This window comes from Orcinus orca, chromosome 1, assembly GCF_937001465.1.
Source record: "Orcinus orca chromosome 1, mOrcOrc1.1, whole genome shotgun sequence".
Taxonomy (NCBI): domain Eukaryota; kingdom Metazoa; phylum Chordata; class Mammalia; order Artiodactyla; family Delphinidae; genus Orcinus; species Orcinus orca.
The window spans coordinates 182458275-182485891 of NC_064559.1; the positions used below are offsets into that span (position 1 = coordinate 182458275).

The following is a 27617-nucleotide window of genomic DNA, read 5'->3' on the forward strand; positions in this document are numbered from 1 at the left end:
TCTATCACCGCCCGTCCTGGCGTCCACATGGTTTCCCAGCCTCGGAAGAGCTGCTGGTAGGGTGGGACTCTGTCTGCCACTTTACTCTCCTTTCTCGAGTAGCTCTCGAGGTCGGGCTTGGCCTCTTCCTCCAGCCGCTGAGTGTGTGTGTGTGTGTGTGTGTGTGTGTGTGTGTGTGTGTGTGAAGAGGGCGGGGAGAAAGGGGGCGGGGTGGAGATACGAGAAGCCGCAGACACTGGAAGAAACCGAGGGCTGGGAGATAGAGGAGCTTCCCAGAGCTTGGGGTCAGGATACCAGGCTTCAAAACCTCCTGCAAGTCCTAGGTACAAGGGGTCTTCCAGGTTAGCTCTGAGGCTGCAAGTGTCGTTGCCTCCCAGAGGTTCGCTCCTCCTTAAGCCACGCCCACATCGCCTACTTCTCAGGAATGAGAGGCTAAGGTTCAGCGCTCTGGGCCACCAACGTCAGCTCATCCCCCTCCCCATGAGCCCAAATGGCTCTCAGCGCTGCCCCACCCCCACGGTTTGGAGACTGGCGGGACACCTTCCATCCCCCGCCTCCAATTCGCTGATCCGCCCCTGGCCTCTGAAACTCCACCCCTCCACCTTCTGCTGGCGGGGATTGGTGGACTTCCCGCGGCGGTGCATAATGCTTGGTCCCCATGGATGATGGTCACCGGCGAGATCCCGCCCCCCGCCGGCGCTGGGGTCTGGGGGCACTGCTCAGCGGTGCTGGGGCTGGCGCGGCTCGAGCCGCCGCCGCACTGACAGCTCGGTTTGCGGACCATGGAGACCGGCGTCGGCCCACATCCGCTGCGCCTGTTCATCTGCCTGATGCCGCTCTGTCTCGCCTTGCTTTTGGGACCAGGGAGGCCCGGGACCGCCGAGGAAGGTGAGGAGACTGGCGGCTGTTTTTGGAGCCTAGGATGCCAAAATACAGGAGGCTGGAGAGCTGGGGTGCTGGGAGAAGGAGTCGTATGGAGAGACTGGAGTCGGTATTGGGGTTTGAAGCAAGCGGGCAGCGGGAAGCAAAGAACTGGAGACACGGAGGGAAAGGTGGCTAAACAACGGAGAAGAGAGGAGCATTGAGAAGCTTGGGGACTGGAGACCTGGGAGGCTGGGGAAGAAAGAGACCAGGAACCGTGGGAGCCAGAGGCGACGGTTCTGGGGCCGGTGAGACGGACAGGCTGAGCAATTGGATGTGGGAGGTGTGGGGGCAGGGAGATGCGGAGGTGAGATCAGAGTACGGGGAGACGGGATGGAGCCCGAACGGCGGGGGGCTAGGGGACCACTGCGTGGCGAACAGGAGGTAGAGCGCTGGTGCCGCGGCGGGGGCGCGGGGTCTGGAGGCGAGGGTGGCGGGGCGCGGGTGGGGGCCGGGGTGTGTCTGGGTCCGGGAGCTGCCCGACGTGCTGACCAGGAAGCTGTCCGCAGTGCTGATTTTGAAGCGTAGACTAACCAGCGCTATCCGAGTTGCCGGGTTTGGGGCTGCCCACTGGACCAGAGCCCGCATCTTGCCTAGATTTGGGGGAGCTGTACCCTCAGTTGAATCCAGAGGCGTAATATCCAGGTGCAGAATCCGGAGGAGCTGGAATCTGAGGCGTTGGCCTCGGGGTTGGTCGGGGCGCTGGATCTCTGATGCTTTCCAATATGCAATTCTGATGTGCTGTAAGTTATACCGAAATCGGGAAGCTGTCAGCGGTCCTGCCCATTGTCGCTGACGCGTCTGGGACCAACACTCTTAAAGGTCTCACCTTGGAGCCCCACCCCCTTGCTTAAGCTCCAGATGAGGAATCTTCCAAGATTTGGGGATGACCTGGGCTCCTGTCTCTGAGTTGCTGCTGTGCTGTCCAAACCAGTGCTTCTTGGGACCGATGCTGAGAGCGGAATCCAGACTGCTGGTCAGATGCCTCCTGGGGGAAGAAAGTGACTTCAAGCCTCTCTGGTATAGAAGGGGCCATGGCTTTATATATTAAAGGAACCCTGACAGTCTTCCAAAAGGCAGTAGAGGTGACAGCCCCTGGGAGAGGGGCTGGCTGAGGAGATGAGAGGTTTTTATCTCTGTTGCTGCTGGCAGGGTCTCTCTACTTTGTTTTCCCCAGAGGCCTTGGGAGTCAAACTAAAAAGGTTCAAGTCTTTTCCATCCCTGGTGACCCCAGACCTCAGAACACCCAAGTATGAGTGAATTCAGGGATATATACAGGAATCCTTTGATATGCTCACTTTCTTCTCCCTCTTCTCGACACTCAGTTATAATTTAGGGAACCTGGGAAGGCGGGGGGGGATCACTGATCCCCCATTTAAAAGCCAGTCTTATGGTACTTGTCATGGATTCTGTGCCAGGCTGAATAATGACTCCCCAAATATTTCCATATCCTAATCCCCAGAATCTGTGTATATTATCATAAATGGCAATAGACTTTGCAGATGTGGTTAAGGATCTTGAGTTGGAGAGATTACCCTGGAGTATATGGGTGGCCCAGTTGTCATCACAATGGTCTTTATAAGAGGGACACAGGGGCAGTCAGAATCAGAGGAGAAGGCAATGTGATGACAGAAGCAGAGATTGGAATGGTGTGTTTTGAAGATGGAGGAAGGGGCCACAAGCCAAGGAATCCAGGTGTGGCCACTAGAAGCTGAAGAAGGTAAGGAAATGGATTCTCCCCGTTGAGCCTCCAGTGTTGCCGACACCCTCACTTTAGACCAGTGAGACCGATTTTCAACTTCTAACACCCAGAAATGTAAGAGAATAAAATTTTGTTGTTTTAAGCCACTGTTTGTGGTAATTTGTCACAGCAGCCACAGGAAACTAATACAGGCTCCCTCCCTAATCATCGTGGCTACCTTTATTTAGACTAGAGCTACTCACACTTCCTCGTGGGGAGGTATGGAGTGGAAAAACCGTGTCTGTGTCCTTCACCACATTCTCTGTTTCCTCAGTTAGCTTTTTTTTTTTTTTGGCCACGCTGTGAGGCTTAGTTGCCCCACCAGGAATTGAACCTGGGCCCTCGGCAGTGAAAACACAGACCGCCAGGGAATTCCCTCCGTTAGCAAATTTAAAGTGAACTCGCCAACGAAGCTCGTACTCCTGAACTTCTGGCTTTCTGACACTTCTATTCTCCCCTCTCTCTAGTCACCCTCCTGGATTCCAAAGCCTCCCAGGCTGATCTGGGCTGGACTGCACTGCCGAGTAATGGGGTAAGTGTAAACCTTTCCTTCCCTGTCCCAAGGAGCCTCTGGTGGTCCAGGATTCAGTCCCTTTATCTCCCCATGGCTACATCAGATCGAAATGGTCCTCAGAGCATGTGGTCTCCAGCAACCCTGGCTTCAAGCCAGAGTGACCTATTAGAAAACGTTGAGTCTTCAGTCAGACAGAAAAAGCAAGAAGACAACTGACTGTGTCTAGGAACAGAAACGTGGCATCTGGATGGAGCCAGTGCTGGATGGTGCCTTGCACCCAATAGATCCAGCAAACAGTGCTGTTGATCGATAGATTGACAGAACAAGCAAGACTTGGAATCCTAAAAGAGGCCTGGAAACTTGCGGTAGTGGTGGGGAGATGTGGCAGTGTGACAGCAGTTTGGTGTTGTGGAAAGGCACTGGTGGAGAGCCAGGAGACGCCTTTCCTAGCTCTGCTACTAACCCGATGTGTATATCCACTCAAGTCACCATTCTCTGGAGCCTCAGTTTCCCCGTCAGTTGGACTCAGTTGTCTCTAACGTTTCTCCCAGCTCTGCGTCTTATAATTTCAGGGTTGTGTATAGAGAAGGAGGGGAGAAGAGAATGCAAAATGATGGGGAAAGGGGGTTTCAGCCCGAGTCACCGCCAGGGCTCGACCTCTTGGGGGCGCCTTGGCTCTGAGCTGCCCACATCTTTGTTCTCCTCCCCAGTGGGAGGAGATCAGCGGCGTGGACGAGCACGACCGTCCCATTCGCACCTACCAGGTGTGCAACGTGCTGGAGCCCAACCAGGACAACTGGTTGCAGACTGGCTGGATCAGCCGCGGGCGCGGGCAGCGCATCTTCGTGGAGCTGCAGTTCACACTGCGCGACTGCAGCAGCATCCCTGGAGCCGCCGGCACTTGCAAGGAGACTTTCAACGTCTACTATCTGGAAACCGAGGCCGATCTGGGCCGTGGGCATCCCCGCCCAGGCGGCAGCCGGCCCCGCAAGATCGACACGATCGCGGCGGACGAGAGCTTCACGCAGGGCGACCTGGGCGAGCGCAAGATGAAGCTGAACACAGAGGTGCGAGAGATCGGTCCGCTGAGCCGGCGGGGTTTCCACCTGGCCTTCCAGGACGTGGGCGCATGCGTGGCGCTGGTCTCTGTGCGCGTCTACTACAAGCAGTGCCGCGCTACAGTGCGGGGTCTGGCGGCGTTCCCAGCCACCGCAGCCGAGAGCGCCTTCTCCACGCTGGTGGAGGTGACCGGAACGTGCGTGGCGCACTCAGAAGGGGAGCCCGGCAGCCCCCCGCGCATGCACTGCGGCGCCGATGGTGAGTGGCTTGTGCCCGTGGGCCGCTGCAGCTGCAGTGCGGGATTCCAGGAACGTGGTGACATCTGTGAAGGTATCCAGCGCACTGGGGGGTGTGGTGTGGGAGTGTAGCGCGCAGGTGGCAGTTGGGAGAGAGAGTGTCCTAGATGAAAGAGGCAGGGTGGGGAGTGCGGAAGCCACGGGATGTGGAGCCGGGAGTCCAGACATTTTGCGGTGCTTCCAGTGGGTCCAGCCAGAATCGGTGAGTGAAGTTAATGGGAGGTGAATTTGACTCCATATAAGGGGGCATCAGGACCTATATTTTAGGCACCATGATAAACACCTCACACGGGCCTTCTCATTTATTCACAGCAATAAAGTCATCATTATTCCTATTTTGCAGATGAGGAAACAGAGGCTCAGAGAGATTAACACCTCACTTGCAGTTAGGAAGTGGGGAACTGGGATTTGAATCCAGATTTGCCCAACTCTCAAGTTCTTTCTACTACACCATGCTGACTCCCCTGTGCATAAGGAAGAATGTTACAGTTGGCCAATTCTATTAGCTAGGGGCTAGTGGAGTTGGTTGAATTATATGGAGTGAGCTCCCTGTCACCGACAATATGCAAGTCAGAGGCTGGCAGGGGGATTCTTTTTTAATTTTCTTTAAATTAATTAATTAATTTATTTATTTATTTTTGGCTGCATTGGGTCTTTGTTGCTGCGCTCGGGCTTTCTTTAGTTGCAGTGAGCAGGCGCTACTCTTCGTTGCGGTGCGCGGGCCTCTCACTGCGGTGGCCTCTCCCACTGCGGAGCATGGGCTCCAGGCTCGCGGGCTTCAGTAGTTGTGGCTCATGGGCTCCAGAGCGCAGGCCCAGCAGTCGTGGTGCACGGGCCTAGTTGCTCTGCGGCATGGGCATCTTCCCAGACCAGGGCTCAAACTCGTGTCCTCTGCACTGGCAGGCAGACTCATAACCACTGCCCCACCAGGGAAGCCCAAGCAGGGGGATTCTTGAGTTGGAGAGAGAGACTGGGAGGTTGCACTGGATGACTACTAAGATCCCACCCAACTCTCTGAACTGGAATCACTGCACCCCCTGGGGCAGAGCTTCCATGTTGGGGGTTCTTTTGGACTCTCTGGTCAGTGGGGCACCAGGAACAGATCTCTCCTTCTCTCTCCTATCTGCATCTGGAGGACTGAACGGACTGGGGTAGAGAACACAGGACATGGATGGACATATCAAATTGACGGTGTCCATGGTACGTTCAAGTGGAGGTAGCTAGAAAGTGGGTCTGGAGCTCAGCAACAGAGAGATAGATGCGACTTGAAGCTACAGGTGTGGTTGGGACAGACCAGGGAGAATGTGTGGGGTATGAAGCAAGAGGGCCAATGATGAACTCTCACAGAACAGCACTGTACGAGGGGAAGTGGAAGAAATGGAGGCCGTAAAAAAGACTGCAAGGCAGTGATCAGAGGCTGGGGGAGAGTGTGATTTCATGGCAGCCAAGGGCGATGGAGGTACCCAGGAACGAATGGCCTGCAGTGTTGGTGAGCAGTCAGATAAGGCGAGGATTGGCCAGTGTCTGCCTGGTGGCCCTGGTAAGAGCAGTGTCAGCTGAGTGATGGAGAGAGCAACCAGCTGCAGTGGACTGAAGGACGAAGGCAGCTGAGGAGCTAGAGTCGGGGACCGTAAACACTCTCTGGAGGCTGGGTTTGAAAGGGCAGGAGAGGGCCTGGTGTCTTGAGGAGGACATTCGGTGGAGAGAGAATTTTTACTGTAGATGTGAGCCTTGCTTACACATGAGGGAGGAGCCAGTGGGGTACCAAGTAGGGGGTGGTGGGAGCACTAGGCCTCAGGGGAAGAAGTATTTTATTACTGATGTGGATCGGAATTGCTGACACATGCTGCTAACAAAAAGCAGACCACGTTTTAGTCAGTTTCATTGTTTTTAAATACTCCACCGACAGTGCCCTACTGCCCACACCCTAAATGGACCGCTTTTATGGCTCCGCTCCCTGTACGGTAACCGGGAAGAGCTAGTAGAGAAGGGAATGACCAGCTGATGGCCTCTCTTCCCGCTGTGAGGTAGGAGAAGGGCATCTGTACCAGTGTACAGTAGAATCCTGGTCTGCCTTATTCACTGCTGTAGCTTCAGAGCCTAGAACAGCACCTGGCTCATATTCGATGCTAAAAAATTGTTGAATGACTGGATCAGGTGTTGGAGGAGGGGGTTTGGATACACACTCTGGGCAATGAGAGGGACACACACACACACACACACACACCCAGGAACCCAATCCCACTTCTGACTTTGGTTGAGACCAGACAAAGGCCATTTGTAATGGCATCAACTCTGCCTTGGGGAGTATGGAGGTGGGGAGGATGCCAGGGAAAGCTTCACAAGGGAGGTGTTATTTTGAACTAGGATTTGGAGGAACATAGCAGTTCACCAGAAGAGAAGGGGTGTAAGATTACAGGACAAGATCCAGAGGTGTGAAAGGAAAAGTTCAGTACGGATGGGTGGGGTGGCTGGCATTGGGGAGCTGTGGGAGGGTTTCAAGAAGGGAAGGAAACGGGCTTCCCTGGTGGCGCAGTGGTTGAGAGTCCGCCTGCCGATGCAGGGGACACGGGTTCGTGCCTCGGTCCGGGAAGATCGGGGAGCGGCTGGACCCGTGAGCCATGGCCGCTGAGCCTGCGCGTCTGGAGTCTGTGCTCTGTAACGGGAGAGGCCACAACAGTGAGAGGCCTGCATACCGCAAAAAAAAAAAAAAAAGGGAAGGAAGACCCTGCAAGTGCCTTCTGCAGCTATTATAGAGCCCTCTCTAAAGGCAGATGGATGTGGAGGCTTCTCTTTTTTTTTTTTTTTTTTTTTTTTGCGGTACGCGGGCCTCTCACGGTTGTGGCCTCTCCCGTTGTGGAGCACAGGCTCCGGATGCGCAGGCTCAGCGGCCATGGCTCACGGGCCCAGCCGCTCCGCGGCATGTGGGATCTTCCCGGGGCACGAACCCGTGTCCCCTGCATCGGCAGGCGGACTCTCAACCACTGCGCCACCAGGGAAGCCCGGAGGCTTCTCTTTTTAGGGACCGTGACTCTTGTTCCTTCTCTCTCAGCCACCAGAGGAATTACTGAAAGACTTGGGGTTTCCCTTGGGGGAAAAATCAGAGTGTATGACTCATGTCTTCAGATCTCTGTAGGACTGCCCTGGAGCAGAGGGACCCAAGCAGACATGCTAAGCTCTACAGGGCACATCAATCCTCTGCAATGAGGCGGCATGAGGCGGGTTACAGGCAGGGAGGCTGCTTTGGACTCAACATAAAGGAAGCACTTTCTAACTGCCAGCATTGTTCAGCAGAGGCGGCCTCAGAGGGAGGTTGGCTCCCCATTACCAAGTATCTGAGCAAAGACTGTGGCTACTGCTAGGAAAGCTGCTGGAGGGTGGGCCAGTGGGAGCTGAACTAGATGAGCCCTGAAATTCTGACTCCGAAGGAGGCAGGGGCCGGGAGTCAGGAGTCACTTCCTGAGTCTGCCCCTCAATACAACCTCTTTTAAGCAGAGCCTCTCCAAGTAGAAATAAGCAATGCTGTCTCTGATGGGACCACCCACCTCTAGGACCCCAGACACCCACATACACAGGGAGAAAAGGAGCTCCCACATTCTTTCCCTCCTGCGGTGAGGACCCCCCCCCCCTCCTGCTCCCGCAAACAGATCCCTCTCTTATTACACAGTGGAGGTGGGCAGGCCATGCTTATTGTTCTCATTTGACTGATGGTTTCTCAAGGCCAGAGAGGCACAGGAAGTGGCCGAGCTAACACCGGAACCCAGGTCTCCTGAGTCCCAGCCCGGGTGGCTGTTGCCCACTGGACCACGATGTTAGCTAGCTCTGTGCTTCATGCTGAAGGCAGACTTCCAAAGCCTCCTGGGCTTTGGAGACCCTGCCCAAAGCTGCCCAAAGCCCAGGACTCTAGGCAACACGGACGCCCCTCCCCCCCAAACCTAAGCCTTCCAGATAATGGGAACCCTCAGCCCTCTGCCCTCTCCTCCCAGACAGGGAAAGTTCTGAAAGTTCTTCCCAAGTGCTATAGTCTGCATCCTTTCTTCCGTACTATGTCTTCTTGGGGCTGGAGAGCAGCCAGCCTTCCACAAGCAGCTAAAGCAGAGGAGAGGGATAGAGAAGTCCTGGCGGGGGCAGGGAACCAGGTGAGGACCACCCAAGCTCTGAGAGGAGGGCCAAGAGCCATTGCTTCCCTCCCTGGCCCAGCTGGTGAGGAATTTTTTAAAGTGGATGCTTAGCTGTTTCCACTTCAGGCCTGAGTTGGAGGAAGAGTGATTACTACCATTATTGTATAACTGTTGTCTGTACTGGGCTAAGCAGTTTGCATGTTTTATCTCAATCTTCCAAGCACCTTTTTGAGGTAGGTATTCTATACAAGGCTCAGAGAGGTCACCAACTTGCCCAAGGCCACACAGCAAATAAGTGGTGCGACTCAGCTGCAAATCCAGGTTGTTTAGATATAAAAGCCTTTGCTCTTAACCATTGACTTCTGGGGGAGGTGAGAGAAGCAAAGTAACAGAGGAGGTGCCAAGGCTAGAACCAGGGAACTTTCACTGTCCCTCTCCTCTCTCCACCTGGCTGGCTCCACTTTCAAATGGGAACCAAGTGCATCAGTAGAGGATTTATGATGCATTAGCCCCCAAATAGTGGAGGTGGGAGGAAGCTCTGACAAGTGTGTGTGTTTGTGTGCGTCAGAGTTTTTGTCTCTGTAACTGGGAGTGTGTGGGTGTCTGTCCTTGGGTAACTGTGGGACACCCCTTCGAGGCCTCTCTCTTCTGTCCTCACATCAAAACCGGAAAGTTTGGTTCCTCTTCTCCCAGTGGGCGTTAGGGCAGTGTGGTGTGGTCTCTCAAACCAGTCGGCTTTGGCTGGAATCCGTCCATTCACTAGCTGTGGGACATGGGGCAAGTTACTTAGCCTCTCTGAGCCTTAGCTCCCTCATTTAAAAAACGAGGATAAAGCACATACCTCACAGGTTGTTACGAGCATTTAATGAATTACTAAAAGAGAAACACTGCAGTGTTTGCACGTTAAGCGCTTACTAAGGGTTAAGTAATACTGCATTGTTCAGTCACGAGCTGCCACCCCCGGGGCGGTGCTGGAGTAGCTGAGACCCCCGCCCCCCACTTCCCCATCACAATTCGAGGAGATAAGGCCCACCACAGTGGGGGCAGTCAGGAAAGCGGGGGGGGGGGGAGCCAGAAGCTGTGGCGGAGCCCCCTCCTCACGCAGTTCCTCCCCGCAGCCTGTCCCCCAGGGTTTTACAAGGTGTCCCCGCGGCGGCCCCTCTGCTCGCCGTGCCCGGAGCACAGCCGGGCCCTGGAAAACGCGTCCACGTTCTGCGTGTGTCAGGAGAGCTACGCGCGCTCGCCCAGCGACCCGCCCTCGGCGTCCTGCACCCGTGAGTCCCCCTCCTGAATGCCTTCCGGATGGTGGGTGGGGCGGTCCATAAGGGCGTAATCGAGGCGTTGTGAGGGCAGGGGTTCCACACTCGGGGGCGCCAGGGCGCACGTGGGGGCCAGCGATCCAGACGGCAGAGTGGAGGGAGGGGAGCCTGGGGCGGTGATGGGGCCCGGGGCCCGGGGTTGGAAGAAGCAGGACAACAGAGACAGTCCAGACGGAGGGATGAGGTTAGGCTTGTTGGGGGATCACCGTGTGCGCCGCCTACAACCATCCCCGCCCTCACCTCTCCCAACTTTCCAGCCAGGCGGGGGACTCCCGCCCCTCACACTCTGCATCCCCAACCTCATTCCCTCACTGACATCCTCCCACCCCATCACTGACCGCGCCCCACTCCCACATCCCGCCCCTCACTGCTCCACGCCCCCGTCCCTCCCCCTCACTGCCCCCGCCCCCATCCCGCCCTTCCTCCCCCCGCCCCTGACGGCGCCCGCCTCTGTGCCCCCAGGGCCGCCGTCGGCGCCACGGGACTTGCAGTACAGCTTGAGCCGCTCGCCGCTGGCGCTGCGGCTGCGCTGGCTGCCTCCGGCCGACTCGGGCGGCCGCTCGGACGTCACCTACTCGCTGCTGTGCCTGCGCTGCGGCCGCGAGGGCCCGGCGGGCGCGTGCGAACCGTGCGGGCCGCGCGTGGCCTTCGTGCCGCGCCAGGCGGGGCTGCGGGAGCGCGCCGCCACACTGCTGCACCTGCGGCCCGGCGCGCGCTACACCGTGCGCGTAGCCGCGCTCAACGGAGTGTCTGGCCCGGAGGCCGCCGCGGGAGCCACCTACGCGCAGGTCACCGTCTCCACCGGCGCCGGGGGTAAGGCCTTCCGCACCCCGCGCGCCCGCCCGTCCGGCCCACCGCGAGCATCCCCACAGCCCGCAGCCACCCCGGATAAACTGAGATCGCTGGTCTTAAACAAAAATCCCCGACCCTGGCGACCCCCCATCGAGGTCAGCCCCCTTCCCGAAGGCCATGGAGGAGAGATTGAGGATACAGGTGACTCTGTGCCTCTGGGCCAAAGAGGTTATGAGTGTTAGTGATTCTTCGGGAGCCAGTGCGTGCTCCTTCTTCTGACCTCGCGGAAAGCCTGTGTCCCACATCCAACTCTGCAGTTGCCTTGCCTCTCGTTTCCCGGCAAAAGGGGTGGAAGATTCCTCAATCTTTTTGCCCTCCCTTCTCAAAAATTTCAGTGGGAACCAGAATCATACCTCCTTCTTTCCTGTCTTAGAAAGAGGGACCCTGTGTGTATCCCTCTGACTTCGTCCCTCGGCCTCTGCAAGGGTGTTGCTGCATTGTCACCCGCTTTCATAGTCCTGGAAAAGAGCAAGGAAGCACGGAGGGTCAGACTGTCAGGGGCGATAGAATTCACTGGTCAACACATAACAGTCACATTTTGGAGTCTGGAATTGAGATGAATAAATGAAGACCTACAATCCTTTTATACTACATCTTCCTCATTCTTGACATTTACTTTTGATTTGTCTCACTCAGCTTCAAGTAATCCTTCAAGTATCCTTTGCAAGAAAGATAAGTGAGTGAGTGGTATGGTCTTTTCATATCTGAGAAGATATGTTCTGTTTGTGACTCTGCTTCCCCGTCTGATGGCAGTTGTATTGCAGAAGAGTCTGAGGCGAGGGTAATCGTCATTGTTTTGTAGGTGACTTGAATACGAATGTGTACACGCATGGATGTTTGTATAATTCTTAGGCTACTGGTGAAAATAAACTTTAACCAATATTGACCTCTTTTCATTGAGTTTGGCTAGAACATAGTAAAACTTTGGATCTGCATACCTTTTTTTATTCCTGGAAAATTTTTTTTCAGTTTTTATTTCCAGTTATTACTTTGACTAGAACTTCTAATAACTCTGATCTCTCTCTTAAGACTCTTTCTAAACCTTGAGTTGTATGTCCATTTTCTGATTCTCAAATCTTGTCACTTCCTTTATCATTTTCAGCTCTTAATCCATTTCCTCTGCCTTTTGGGAGAGATTTCCCAACTTGCCTGATTTTCTGGGACAAAATTTTTTTTTTTTTTTTTTACTATCTCTATTATGATTTAACATTTGCTATTGCATTTATATTTAAAAAAATTCAGAATAGAAAAAGAAAATGAGCACCCATAATCCTATTATCCAGAGATATACAACTACTAATATCTTGGAGTATATCCTTCCACATTTTTTTCTATTTCTATATCCATACCTAGAACTATCTACTGTAAAACCCCTTTTGTATAATATACGTAACACAAATTTTTATCTGGTATTTCCTGATAATAATCCTGTTTTGATATAGATGGATTTAAAAATCATGTTAAGGAAATACTCTTCTGTTTCCATTTTGTTAATAAAAATACTTTCACTGATTGAGTGCTGCTCTGTGTTTGGCACTGTGCAATATGATTTTCTACATTAATTCATTTAAATCAAATGATAATCATCTTTCAGATGGTGAAACTGAAGTCTGAGAGGCCAAGTGAATTATCCAAAGTCAGCCAGCTAGTAGGCGAGACCCATCTTTGAACTCAGGTCTGTCTAATACCAAAGCCCTGCTTTTAGCCCCTTGGCCATATAATGCTTTCACTTTTTACTGAACTTTTCAGAAAAATCAGCAATGGATGTTAATTTTACAAAATGCTTCTTGAGCATCTTTCAAGATGACCACGTTTTTTTGTCTTTGACCTTTCGATACGATGAATTCTACTAATGGATTTTTTCAATGTGAGTTCTTTTTGCCTTCCTAGATTATACCCTACTGCAGATGAGTGTGTTATTCTTTTAATATTTTCTGAATTAATTTGCTTATATTTTAATATTTTTTCCATCTACATTTATAAGAGAGAGTAGTTTTTTTTTTAAATTTATTTATTTATGGCTGTGTTGGGTCTTCGTTTCTGTGCATGGGCTTTCTCTAGTTGTGGTAAGCGGGGGCCACTCCTCACAGCGATGCGCGGGCCCCTCACTATTGCGGCCTCTCCCGTTGCGGAGCACAGGCTCCAGATGCGCAGGCTTAGCAACTGTGGCTCACGGGCCCAGCCGCTCCGCGGCATGCGGGATCCCCCCAGACCAGGTCCCGAACCCGTGTCCCCTGCACCGGCAGGCAGACTCTCAACCACTGCGCCACCAGGGAAGCCCCCGAGAGTAGTTTTTTTTTTAAATTATTGTGTTCTTTGTCAAGTTTTAGCATTTTGGGCTGGCTTTGAAAAAAGCATCAGGAATAATCTCTTCTTTTTCTCTGTTCTGGAACAGTTTAAATAGCATAATTATCATTCTTTGAAGGCATGCAAAACTGCCTGGGAAACTGTACCTTGCTGATGTTTGCAATCTTTTCTATTAATCTGTACTTTCATAGAAAATCTTTTGATGATCTTTTTCTAATTTATTAGCCCAGAAACGCTTATTTAAAAACTTTCCATAGTATCTGGAGTTAACTCCTACTTTCTCTTTCTTCATATTGTGTCCTGTGATGTCTTTTTTAAAATTATTCTGGTCAGAAGTTTATTTTATTGGTTATGACAAATAACCAGCTCTTGAACTTACCGATTCCACTACTCTTTACTTTTGTCACTTATTTTATGATTTTATCTTTATTACTACCATCCTCCTGATTTCCTGAAGTCTTTTTCTAGGTGGGTTCAGTGCTTAGTTGTTTTTTTTTTTAATATTTATTTATGTGTTTGCCTGTGCCAGGTCTTAGTTGCAGCACATGGGATCTTTGTTGCTGCAGGCAGGATCTTCATTGCAGCATGCGGGCTTAGTTGCAGCATGCGGGATCTTTAGTTGTGGCATGCATGTGGGATCTAGTTCCCTGACCAGGGATCGAACCCTGCATTGGGAGCACGGAGTCTTAACTGCTGGACCACCAGCGAAGTCCCAATGCTTAGTTTTTATATTATAGTTTTAATATTTTAAGCCTATGAAATTTCCTCTAAGAATAGCTTTGGTCACATCCAGTATGTTTTTATACATAATATATCACATTGTTCATATTGTCATTTTCTTTGTAGATATAATTCACATACCATAAAATTTCACTTACCTTTTAAAGTGTACAATTCAGTCATTTTTCCTAGCAGCTATCACAAACTCTCTAATTCCAGAACATTTTCATCATCCCCCAAAGAAACCCATTAACAGTCACTTCCCATTCCTCCCACCCCCTGCAGCCCCTAATAACTACTAATCTACTCTCTGTTTCTATGGATTTGCCTATTCTGGGCATTTTATATACATGGAATTACACAGTATGTGGACTTTTATGTCTGTCTTTTTTCACTTAGCATAATGTTTTCACGGTTTGTCCATGTTGTAATATGTATCCGTATGCCATTCCTTTTATGGCTGACTAATGTTCCATTGTATGGATATACCACAATTTTGTGTATTCATTCATCAGTTTATGGACTTTGGAGTGTTTCTGCTTTTTGGCTATTAGAGTAATGGTGCTATGAACATTCATGTACAAGTTTTTGTGGAAACAGGTTTTCAGTCCTCTTGGGTATATACTTAGGAGTGGAATTGCTAGGTCATATGATGTCATAGACTGAATTGTCTCTCCCAGGTTCATATGTTGAAGCCTTAACCCCCAGTGTGACTGTATTTGGAGATAGGGCCTTTAAGGAAATAATTAAGGTTAATGAGATCATAAGGACGAGGCCCTAATCCCAAGGACTAGTGTCCTTACGAGAAGAGGAACAGACACCAGAGCTCATTTGCTCTCTTTGTGCATACACAGAGGAAAAGACAGGTGAGGACACAGCAAGAAGGTGGCTGTCTGCAAGTCAGGAAGAGAGCCCTCACTAGAATACAAACATGAGTCTGCAAGCATCATCTGGGATTTCTAGCCTGTAGAACTATGAGAAAATACATTTTTGTTGTTTAAGCCACCCAGTCTACAGTATCTTGTTACGGCAGCCTGAGCTGACCAATACATATGGAAACTTTTTTATCTTTTTGAGGAGCTGCTGAACTTTTTGAGGAATTGCCAGACTGTCTTCCAAAGCAACTCTACCTTTTTATATTCCCACCAGCAAATGTACAAGGTTTCCAGTTTCTCCACCTCCTCACCAACACTTGTTTGTCTTGCTGATTTTAGCCATCCTAGTGGGTATGAAATGGTATCTCATTGCAGTTTCAGTTTACATTTCCATAATGACTAATGATGTTGAACCTCTTTTCATGTACTGGGTTTTCTTTTTGTCATTGAGTTATAAGAGGTTTTTTGTCTAATCTGTATATTCTGTATACCTTTGTATTACTTTCCTAGGGCTGCTATAACAAAGTACCAAAAATTAGATGGCTTAAAACAAAAGAAATTTCTTGTCTCACATTTCTGGAAGCTAGAAGTTTGAAATCAAGGTGTCAGCTGGGCCATGCTTTCTCTGCTCTAAGTGAGAATCCTTCCTTCCTTCTAGCCTCTGGGGTTTGCTGGCAGTCCTTGGCCTTCCGTGGTTTGTAGATGCGTCACTCCAGTCACATGGCCCTCTTTTCCCTGTGTGTCTCCGCATCATCTTCTCTCTATGAGAGTCCCTCTCTGTGTCTAAATTTCCCCCCATTCAGAAGAACACCAGTCACATTGGATTAGGGCCCACCCAGATGACTTCATGTTGACTTGATTACCTCTGTGAAGACCATATTTCCAAATAAAGTCACATTCTAGAGGTACTGGGGGTTAGGACCTCAAAATATCTTTGTGGAGGGACACAGTTCAACACATAATGACCATTATGATACATGGTTTGCTAATATTTTCTCCTACTCTGTGGGTTGCCACTCACCTTTTTTTTCCAAAGGAGATGTAATTGACATATAACATGATATTAATTTCAGGTATACAACTTAATGATTTGATATTTGTATATATTGTAAAATGATCACACAATAAGTCTAGATCATCCACAGCCACACATAGTTATAAGAACTCTTTAAGATCTACTCTCTTAGCAATTGTTTTTTTTTTTTGGCCACACTGCACGGTTTGCGGGATCTTAGTTCCCTGACCAGGGATTGAACCCAGGTCTTTGGCAGTGAATATGTGGAGTCCTAACCACTGGACCATCAGGGAAGTCCCAGCAATTTTCAAATATACAATATAGTATTATTAACTATAGTCACCACGCTGTACATTACATCTCCAGGACTTATTTATTTTATAACAGGAAGTTTATACCTTTTGACCACCTTCACCCATTTTTGTTTTTTTCCTTTCCTTTTTGCGGCACGCGGGCCTCTCACTGCTGTGGCCTCTCCCGTTGCGGAGCACAGGCTCCGGACGCGCAGGCTCAGCGGCCATGGCTCACGGGCCCAGCCGCTCCGCGGCATGTGGGATCTTCCCGGACCGGGGCACGAACCCATGTCCCGTGCATCGGCAGGTGGACACCCAACCACTGTGCCACCAGGGAAGCCCCATGACTCTTTTTGAATTATGGTTTTCTCAGGGTATATGCCCCGTAGTGGTATTGCTGGGTCATATGGTAGTTCTATTTTTAGTTTTTAGTTTTGTTTTTTTTAAATTAATTAATTTATTTTTGGCTGTGTTGGGTCTTTGTTTCTGTGCGAGGGCTTTCTCTAGTTGCGGCATGCGGGGGCCACTCTTCATCGCTGTGCGCAGGCCTCTCACTATCGCGGCCTCTCTTGTTGCGGAGCACAGGCTCCAGACACGCAGGCTCAGTAGTTGTGGCTCACTGGCCTAGTTGCTCCACGGCATGTGGGATCTTCCCAGACCAGGGCTCGAACCCATGTCCCCTGCATTGGCAGGCAGATTCTCAACCACTGCGCCACCAGGGAAGCCCTATTTTTAGTTTTTTAAGGAACCTCCATACTGTTCTCCATACTGGCTGTATCAATTTACATTCCCAACAACAGTGCAAGAGGGTTCCCTTTTCTCCACACGCTCTCCAGCATTTATTGTTTGTAGATTTTTTGATGATGGCCATTCTGACTGGTGTGAGGTGATACCTCATTGTAGTTTTGAGTTGCATTTCTCTAATGATTAACCTTCACCCATTTTGCCCACCTCTCACCTCCACCTATGGCAGCCACCTGTCTTTCACTTTCTTAGTAGTGTCCTTTGAAGCTCAGAGTTTTAAATTTTGATCAAGTCCAGTTTATTTTTCTTTAGTTGCTTGTGTTTTTGGTTTCATATCTAAGAAACCATTGCCTAAATCAAGGTCATGAAGACTTACACCTGTGTTTTCTTCTAGTATTGTAGTTTTGACTAAAATTATTTTATTTATTTATTTTTAAATTATTTTTAAATTTATTTTTGGCTGCGATGGGTCTTTGTTACTGCGCACGGGCTTTCTCTAGTTGCGGCGAGCAGGGGCTACTCTTTGTTGCAGTGCGTGGCCTTCTCCTTGCAGTGGCTTCTCTTGTTGCAGAGCACAGGCTCTAGGCATGCAGGCTTCAGTAGTTGTGGCACACAGGCTCAGTAGTTGTGGCTCGCGGGCTCTAGAGTGCAGGCTCAGTAGTTGTGGTGCACGGGCTTAGTTTCTCCGCGGCATGTGGGATCTTCCCGGACCAGGGCTCGAACCCATGTCACCTGCATTGGCAGGCGGATTCTTAACCATTGCGCCACCAGGGAAGTCCCCAATGTTTACTTTTTAAAGTAACTATTGTGGTTTTCTTTGAGGGCTAAGGTATGGTAAACATTTTAACTATTCTATGGCTACCTTGAAGCAATGCGTATTATTTTTATACTGCAGTGTTCTCTCTCTCCCCCTCCATCTCCATATATATTAAGTACTATATTATTTAATCCTTCTATTTCCTTCTTATTGTCTACTTGATGTTCCAAGGACTAAGAGGTTTAACTTTCCCATTCTGCTTGTAATTTTGTTAAATTCCTTATATTTGTAATGACTTTTAAATATTTTGATTTTGCTAATGCATTTTTAGTTTCCCTACACGCCTTTCTCACTCTCTCCACTTTTATCTCATCTCATCCTGTTTCTTTTTCTTCTCCATCTGTTTTCTCTTCGTGGCCTTCTGCTCCTATTTCAGAAGGCTGTGTTTTCTTTCATCTTCTTCAAGATGCCAAACAGCCTCCTTACTTGTTCTTCTAACTGTCATATTAATCGCTCTTAAAGATCTGCTCCTCCTGAGTCTTCATTTTTTAAAAATATTTATTTATTTATTTTTGGCTGCTTTGGGTCTTCGTTGCTGTGTGTGGGCTTTCTCTAGTATGGCAAGCGGGGGCTAGTCTTCATTGCAGTGCGCAGGCTTCTCATTGCGGTGGCTTCTCTTTGCTGCGGAGCATGGGATCTAGGTGTGCGGGCTTCAGTAGTTGCGGCGGGCAAGCTCAGTAGTTGTGGCTCGCGGGCTCTAGAGTGCAGGCTCAGTAGTTGTGGCGCACGGGCTTAGTTGCTCCGTGGCATGTGGGATCTTCCCGGACCAGGGCTCGAACCTGTGTCCCCTGCATTGGCAGGCAGATTCTTAACCACTGCGCCACCAGGGAAGTCCCCTCCTGAGTCTTTAGAGTAACACTTTTTTTTGCTTATTCAGAAATATTTTTTCATATGCCCAATTTCTTAGTGTTTTCTGTTTACTTGTTCTCGAACAAGGAACTAGCTGATGTTTGCCAAAAAACCCAAGAACCAAAACAAGATATATGAATTGTCCTTTTTACCAGTTTGTGAGGCTTTCAGCTGCAAGTAACAGTACGTCTCAGTGCAAATGACATTTGACTGAAATGACTTATTAGCTTACCTAAGAAGAGGGGAATTAGAGCTTGGTTAATTCAGCAGCTCAACAGTGCCCTCAAGGACCCAGGTTCTTTCTTTCACTCCACTCTGCCATCCTTATAACATAGGCTGGCTCCCTTATGGTGGCAAGTTGGATGCAGCTGCTCCAGACATCCTCATATCCTTACCATCCAGGGCAGAAAAAGAACTGTTTCTTCCTTGTTGGTATCTTTTTTTATTTTAAGTTGTGACTCTATTCCTTTATTTCTTTTTTCTTAATAGATCTTTACTGGAGTATAATTGCTTCACAATACTGCGTTAGTTTCTGTTGTACAACAAAGCGAATCAGCCATGTGCACACACATGTCCCCATATCCCCTCCCTCTTGAGCCTCCCTTCCATCCTCCCTATCCCACCCCTCTAGGTCATCGCAAAGTACTGAGCCCGTCTCCTTGTGCCCGTCTCCTTGTGCTATGCTGATGCTTCCCACCAGCCAGCTATTTTACATTCGGTAGTGTATATATGTCAATGCTACTCTCACTTTGCCCCAGCTTCGCCCTCCCACCCCATGTCCTCAGTTGCAGGGCAGGAATAAAGATGTAGACATAGAAAATGTTGGTATCTTTTTAAAAGCCAGAAACCTTTCCCATAATCCCTCCTCCCCTTAGGTGACTTCTCCTTTTGTTGGCCAGAACTGGATTATGAACCCAACCCTAACCCAATTATTGGCAAAGGGAATGAGTGCACACAGATGTTTTAGAACAATCAGAATTAACCTGAGTCATCTCAGGGCAGACAGTAGACCCTGAATCAAAAACTGGGGTCAGTCAGCGGGGAAGGGGGACATGGCCGTTGGATAGGTTTCCAGTAGTGTCTGCTGTACTCTCAGCCCCACTTTGGTGCTGACTGATCTCATTACCAATCTACAGTGGGAGAGCAGGTGCTTGGGCTCAGTTTTTAGCTCCATTGTCAGGATTTATCAGGCTTTCATCTAACATAGCTCTGCGGGGCTGAAATTCAACCTTATTCTACCTCTATATCCTGGCCATCTGATAACTTTCAACAAATGTAGTTTTTAAAAATGACATTCCTGGCTCTTTCCTGTCTCTGCCCTCCATCTGTATCTACAAGGGATTGTGCCCCTTCCTAGGATGTTTCATCACTCTTCTTCCCTTTGTGCCTACATCTTTTCTGGGAGCTGCCATCTCCAAGTGTATCTAGGCTGAGAGGCACTCTCCGGAGACAGGGAAGAACACTTTTCCTCCAAAGCAACTATGCAGTAGAGTGATGGCTGTGCATTCGTTGTCCAGTTGAAAAAGACCTTGCTTTTTTTTTTCATTTTAAGGGTCAGGCAGTGGGAGGAAGGATGAAGTATCTTCCAAGTTATTTTCAGGACGGGAGGCAGCGTCACTCTGTGAGTAGCATAGCCGGGGGGTGCACTACAATTGTATTTTTCAGTCCAGTACCACTGGCTTTAGCGTAGGTGGAAATATGCCGCTCTACTCCCCATCACCCCATTCTGGCAGTCAGCTGTCAAGATTAGTTTACGGTGACATTCTGTGTTTTCAACTCTTTCTGTATCTTTGGGTCTTAATTAGAATTTGGGGGAGACTGGAGGTGGAGCCTGTTAGATGGTTACCATTTAAAACTGGAAGCCATGTTTATACGCTTTTCTAAGAGTGATCTCCTTATGCCCTTCTCTCCACTTCCTCGGCCCGTTGCCACCTGCCGTCCACTTCCCCTCTATCCCCTGAAGTCACCAGGAACCTCCACACTGTTAAAGCCAGTGGGCACTCTGAATCATCTTGCCCCGTCTCTGCTCAGCATATGACACTGCCAACCAGCGGTTCCTCTTGCTGGTAAACTTGGTATCGAATGCTTGTTCTGTGTCAGGTGTTGTGCTAAGCTCTCCAGATGCATTAATTCATAAAATTCTCACAGCAGGCCTAAGGAGGTCATTCTTGTTTCCAGTCTACATATAAGGAAACCGAGGCTCTTGCTTGTGGCCCAGTAGCTAATAACTGGAAGAGTCAGGAAGGAACCTTCCTAAATGTCCTCTTCCCTGGGCTTCTGTAGCCTCCTTTGCTCCTGGCTTTTCCTCCTACCTCTGTGGCTTCTCCTTTCTAAGCTCCTCTTCCTTTGCCTGCCTTTTCTTGGGCTTGTTTCCTGAAAGCTTTGCCTTCTCTCTCTCTGTGCATTGCCCTGGGCAGTTTCATCGAATCACCTCCTGATGGCTCTCGGATCTCTATCACCCTCCCAGGTACCTTTTGGGAGCCTTGGAACCCCTTATCCAGCTGCCTTTCTGGCATCTTCTCTTGGGAACCCCTCTGCTCAACACACTTAAAGTGAAGTCATGATCTTTCCTCCCAGTAACCTGGTGGTACCTTATTCTGGCATGATTACACTTTCGTTTGTTTCTTTTTGTTTGCTACTCTCTGTCCCCCCCAACATTATCTAGACTAGGTTCTCACATCTGTCTGTACACTGGAATCATCGAGAAGCTTTTAAAAAAGATGCTGATGCCTGAGTCCCACCCCACAGAAATTATGATTTAATTGCTTTGGGTTTATGACCTGGGCATCAATACTTTTTTTAATTGTGGTAAAAAACGTATAATTTACCAAATTAACCATTTTTAAGTGTACAGTACAGTCGTGTTGACTATATGCAGTTATTGTACAACAGACCTCTAGAACTTTTTCATCTTGCAAAATGCAAACTCTATACCCTTTGAACAACAGCTCCGCTTGCGCCTTCCCCCAGACCCTGGCAACCACCATTCTACTTTCTAAGAGTTCGATTACTTTAGATACTTCACAGAAGTGGAGTCGTGCGGAATCTGTCCTTTCGCTACTGGCTTATTTCACTCAGCATAATGTCCTCAAAGTTCATCCATGTTGTTGCATGTGATGGGATTTCATTTTTTAGGCTGAATAGTATTCCATTGTATGTCTACATCACATTACTTTTTCCCCCAGCTTTATTGAGATATAATTGAATTACACCTTTATGTAAGTCTAAGGTGTACAATGTGATGCTTTGGTGTATGTGTGTATTGTGAAATGATTGCCATGGGAAGGTTAGTTAACACATCTATCACCTCACATAAGTATGTTTTATGAGTCTGGTGAAAACATTCAAGATCTCTCTTAGCAGTTTTCAACTACACCATGCCATACATTAGATCCCCAGATGTAATTCATCTTATAATTGGAAGTTCGTACCTTTGACCAAAATCTCCCCATTTCCCCCACCCCCTAGCTCTTGTCAAAAACCAATCTACTCTCTGTTTCTATGAGTTTGGCATTTTTTTTTTTTAATTATATATTTATTTGTGGCTGCATTGGGTCTTCTTTGCTGCGCACGGGCTTTCTCTAGTTGTGGCGAGTGGGGGCTACTCTTCGTTGTGGTACGCGGGCTTCTGATTGCGGTGGCTTCTCTTGTTGTGGAGCACAGTCTCTAGGTGCGCAGGCTTCAGTAGTTGTGGCACGTGGGCTTCAGTAGTTGCGGCTCGCGGGCTCTAGAGCGCAGGCTCGGTAGTTGTGGCTCACGGGCTTAGTTGCTCCGTGGCATGTGGGATCTTCCCAGACCAGGGCTCGAACCCGCGTCCCCTGCATTGACAGGTGGATTCTTAACCACTGCGCCACCAGGGAAGTCCCGAGTTTGGCATTTTTAGATTCTACATATAAGTGAGATCATGCAGTATTTGTCTCTCTTTGTCTTATTTCACTTAGTATAATGCCTTCAAGGTTCATCTGTGGTCTTGCTAGTGGCAGGATATCTTTTTTTTAATCACTGAATAACATGTCATTAAATATATACGTATATAATTTTCTTGTCTTTATCCGTTCATCTGTCAACAGACACTTACGTTGTTTCCATATCTTGGCTATTGTGAATAATGCTGCAGTGAACATGGAAGTGCAGAAATTTCTTCAAAATTGTGATTTCATTTCCTTGGGCTATATACTCAGAAGAGGGGTTGCTACATCACATGGTAGTTCTATTTTTATTTTATTGTATTTTTTATCGATTTTTTAAATTGAAGTATAGTTGATTTACAATGTTGTGTTAATTTCTGCTGTACAAAGTGATTCAGTTATATGCATATATACATTTTTAAATATTTTTTCCATTATAGTTTATCATAGGATACTGAATATAGTTCTCTGTGCTATTCAGTAGGACCTTGTTTTTTATCCATTCTATGTATAAAAGCTTACATCTGCTAAACCCAACCTCCCACTCCACCCCTCCTCCAGCCCCCTCCCCCTTGGCAACCACTAGTCTGTTCTCTATGTCTTTGATTCTGTTTATTTTTCATAGATAGGTTCATTTGTGTTATATTTTAGATTCCACATATTAAGTGATATCATATGGTGTTTGTCTTTCTCTTTCTGACTTCACTTAGTATGATAATCTCTAGTTGCATCCTATTTTTATTTTTTTAAGGAACCTCCGTACTGTTTTCCATAGTGGCTGTACCAATTTACATTCCCAGCAACAGTGCACAGGGTTCCAATTTCTCCATAGCCTTGTCAACACTTGTTATTTTCTGTTTGTTTGTTTTGTTTGCTGTTGTTGTTTGTTTGTTTTTGATCCTAACAGGTATGAGGTGATATCTCATTGTGGTTTTGACTTCCGTTTCCCTGATGATTAGTGATATTGAGTATCTTTTCATGTGCTTATTGTCCATTTGCACATCTTCTTTGGAGAAATGTTTATTCAAGTCCTCTGCCCATTGGGTTATTTGTGGGTTTTTGTTGTTACTGTTGAGTTGTAGGAGTTCTTTTAATATCCTGGATATTAACCCTTTATCAGATATGTGGTTAGTAAATATATTCCCCCATTCCATAGGTTGCTTTTTCACTCTGTTGATTGTTTCCTTTACTGTACAGATGTTTTTAGTTTGATGTAGTGCCATTTGTCTATTTTCGCTTTTGTTGCCTGTGTTTTGGTGTCATATTCAAGAAATCATTGCCAAATCCAATGTCATGGGGCTTTTCCTCTATATTTTCTTCTAGGAGTTTTATAGTTTCAGGTCTTACATTTATGCCTGTAATTCATTTTGAGTTAATTTTTGTATGTGGTGAAGGTAAGGGCCCAAATTCATTCTTTTGCATGTGGATATTCAAATTCCCCAGCACTGGGGACTTCCCTCATGGTCCAGTGGTTAAGACTCTGCGCTTCCAATGCAGGGGGCGTGGGTTCAATCCCTGGTTGGGGAACTAAGATCCACATGCTGCACAGCGTGGCCAAAAAACAAAACAAAACAAAAATCAAATTCTCCAGCATCATTTGTTCCCATTGTGTGGCCTTTTCCCATTGTGTGGCCCTGACATCCTTGTAGAGGAGCATTTGACCATATATGTGAGGGTTTACTTTGGGGCTGTCTGTTCTGTTCCATTGGTCTATAGTTCTGTTTTTATGCCAAGTACTATACTGTTTTGTTTACTGTAGGTTTGTAACATTTTGAAGTAAAAAAGTGTGAGGCTTCCAGGTTTGCTTTTCTTTCTCAAGATCATTTTGACTGTTCATGGTCCTTTGAGATTCCATGTGGATTTTAGAATTTTTTTCTATTTTTGCAAAATATGCTATTGGGATTTTGATAGGAATTGCACTGAATTTTTTTAGGTCACTTTTGGTAGTATGGACATTTTGACAGTATTAAATCTACACTCCATAAATATGGATGTCTTTTTTTTTAAACACAGATTTTATTTATTTATTTATTTATGGCTGTGTTGGGTCTTAGCTGTGGCACGTGGGAACTTTTGTTGCAGTACACGGGCTTTTCATTGCAGTGTGCTGCGGGCTTCTCTCTAGTTGTGGCACATGGACTTCTCTCTAGCTGTGACGTGCAGACCCTGTAGTTGTGGCACGTGGGCTCCAGAGCATGTGGGCTCTGTAGTTGTGGCATGTCGGCTCAGTGGTTGCGGCGCGCAGGTTTAGTTGCCCCGCGGCATTTGTGATCTTATTTCTCCGAACAGGGATCGAACCCACGTCCCCTGCATTGGAAGGAAGATTCTTAACCACTGGACCACCAGGGAAGTCCCAATAAATATGGATGTCTTTCTGTTTATTTGTGTCTTCTTCAGTTTCTTTCAGCAGTGTCTTGTAGTTTTCAGTGTGCAAGTCTTTTGCTTTTCTGGTTAAGTTTATTCCTAAATATTTTATCTTTTTTGATGCTATGGTAAGTGGGATTGTTTACTTAATTTCTGTTTCATATTGTTCATTGTTAGTGTGTATAAATGCAAATGATTTTGTGATTTGATTTTGTATCCAGCAACTTTGCTATATTTGTTTATTTGTTCTAACTGTTTTCTGTGGAATCTGTGGGGTTTTCTACATATAAGATTATGTCATCTGTGGAGAGAGATCATTTTACTTCCTCCTTTCCAATCTGGATGCCTTTTATTTCTTTTTCTTGCCTAATTGATCTGTCTAGGGCTCCCAGTACTGTGTTGAATAGAAGTGGCAAGAGTGGGCATCCTTGTCTTGTTCCTGATCTTCAAGGGAAAACTTTCAGTTTTTCACCATTGAGTATGATGTTAGCTGTGGGCTTTTCATATATGGCCTTTATTATGTTGAGGTAGTTTCCTTCTATCCCTAGTTTGTTGAGTATATTACCTCTTGCCCAGACTATTAGAATAGTTGAGTAGCTTGTCTTCCTGCCTTCTGTGCTCCCTAATGTCTCCAAACTGCAGAGAGTGTAGAAAGAGCCTGGGGGATTAGAACCAGCCACCATGAGGGAAGCTGGAGTATAGGGTGTGGGCAAGCAGCACGTGACCTGATGCTTTCCCCCTAGGAGCCAGGGAAGCAGGGAGCTGTGGGGTGAGAGGGGCCTCCCTTCCCTCTAGTCCCGCAAAGTCGCTATCCCTCAAGCCCCGTGCCTCAGGAGCATCCTGTCCCCCACAGACCCTTTGGTCATGCTTCTGTGGCTCCAGTAGCCCCGCCCCTAATCCCCTCTTGTCCAGACTTTCCAGCCCCTGTCCCTGCCCCACAGTCAGATCTGGGTCCAGAACCTTGCATTACTTACTTTCAGCACCATGGGAGGAGGATGAGATCCGCAGGGACCGAGTGGAGCCCCAGAGTGTGTCCCTCTCATGGCGGGAGCCCATCCCCGCTGGAGCCCCTGGGGCCAACGGCACGGAGTATGAGATCAGATACTATGAGAAGGTGAGTCGGGGTCTGGGAGGGACCTGGGGCTGCATTCCTGGCTGTGATCTGCCCCCCTCACCCGCTGGCTTCCTTCTCTTCATAAGCACCTCCCAGCAGAAGTCCTTCTTACTTTCTTTCTAAACATTTCCACAGGCCCCCTCAGGGGCCTCCCCAGCCGGGGTTTCTTCCTGTCCTCTCCTCACCATGGACCCCACTGCTCTCCCTCTTTCCCCACGTCTCCATTCATCACTGGTCATCATGTCCATTTTCACCACTTCTGCCTAGTGTGTACAGTTGACAAGAAGTCTTCTCTGGGGGCTGATCCAGATTTTGTGTGGTGGAATCATGTACATACAATTTGCAATCCTTTTAAGAAAAAGAAGGCAGAAATACATTGTTTCAAATTTTACAGAAAGGTACCACGGTGGGAGCACACTAGGTCATGGGACCCCCGTGTTGGTAAACGTTTAGCAGCCAGCTCTGCAGAACAATGAACGTGTGCAATATTATTATAATTTTGCTGACGTGAGGAATGTGTAACCCATCATTTACAAATAAGAATAGAAAATATACAGCGATTCTTATTGTAAACTCCATATCGCCAATTGGTTCTCATAGGATACTTCTTGCTGATTTTTGCTGACCTCTTGTATCTGTTGTCATCTGTGGTTGCAGCTCAACCATGGTTTGACAAGTGGAGTTACATCCGGATCCGCTGTCTCTTTTCCGCATAAGTTAATAAACTTATGAATTTAAATTCAAACTGTTTGAATTTGACATGTAATCTGCCGTTAAACTGTTTCTCACCTTGGTGCCAATTGCGAAACCTCGCTTTCAACTCAGCACTACATGTGTCAGGACTTCACTCCCTCCTCAGTGACTCCAGGGAGTTCTTTGCTGAATCAGTCAAAGTTTTTGAATACGAGAAGTCTGGAGAGCTGTGAGTTGAGAGAGAGAGAAAGACAGCGAGAGAAAGAGAGTTGGGGGCTTTCAGCATAGAGATAGTAGCTGAAGCCAAGGGAGCAGAAGGGATGGCCAAGGGAGCGGGGCGTGAATGAGAAGAGAAGTCAGGGCAGAGCTCTGGGGATCCCTGATGTCTAGGAGACCGCAGCAAAGGTCACTGGGAAGGAGCGAGGCACGCAGCAGTTGCTTAGAAAGGGCTCATTGAACTGACACTTGGGGATCACAGCATAGATACAGTCCCAGCACTGAGCTGGGTGGATGCTTCCAGGCCCTTAGGGAGTTTGAAGTTGCTGGGAACAAAAACCCTTGAGGAGAGGAGCCAGTAGCAAAGGGGCTGTGTTTGAAAGCCTTCAGGAACGTCTCACGGAGCCCGATGACCAGAAGTGTGGCTGGTGTCACGAGCTCCTCACACCGACTTCTCTCTGTGCACCAGCTCCACCTCCTCTGCAGGGGCCTTGCTCCTAGCACCTGGCAGCTGCGAGGCTGGCAGCCTTGCCCCTTTCCCCCTCCCCACCCCGAGCCTGTCCCGTCTCATAGGTCATGCAGTCATTGCACTGTCTTTCGGTGGTTTGTTCAAATGCCCGGAAGGGAGATTCTGATTGGCCCAGCTTGGGTCAGAGTCTTCCCTGATTCCTGAATACCATGGCCCTAGAGCTGGGGCCACAGGTATAGGGGAGGTGCACCTCTGGGGGCTGTGAGTGTGGCAGGGGCTCTAATAAGGGGGTGTGGGCAGAGACAAAATAATGGTGGCATGTCCAGCAGGTACCATTATCAGATGTGTTGGGGGCAGGACGAGGTAGAGCACAGAGCACGGGACCTGAAGGAATCGAGAAGGTGTCACCC

At 48.4% G+C, this 27617-nt stretch overlaps 1 protein-coding gene across 1 annotated transcript in view; it reads left to right on the forward strand.

Moving 5' to 3' along the window:
• The first annotated feature begins 203 nt into the window (after positions 1-203).
• The window catches only part of EPHA10 (EPH receptor A10), a 42472-nt gene continuing 15058 nt past the window's right edge, over positions 204-27617 (forward strand). Inside the window, exons 1-6 of the mRNA XM_004266438.4 lie at positions 204-888; positions 3130-3194; positions 3887-4565; positions 9771-9926; positions 10434-10784; positions 25696-25829. Coding sequence (XP_004266486.1) covers positions 783-888; positions 3130-3194; positions 3887-4565; positions 9771-9926; positions 10434-10784; positions 25696-25829 — 1491 coding nt within the window. The 5' untranslated portion in view covers positions 204-782. The remainder of the gene's footprint in view (positions 889-3129; positions 3195-3886; positions 4566-9770; positions 9927-10433; positions 10785-25695; positions 25830-27617) is intronic.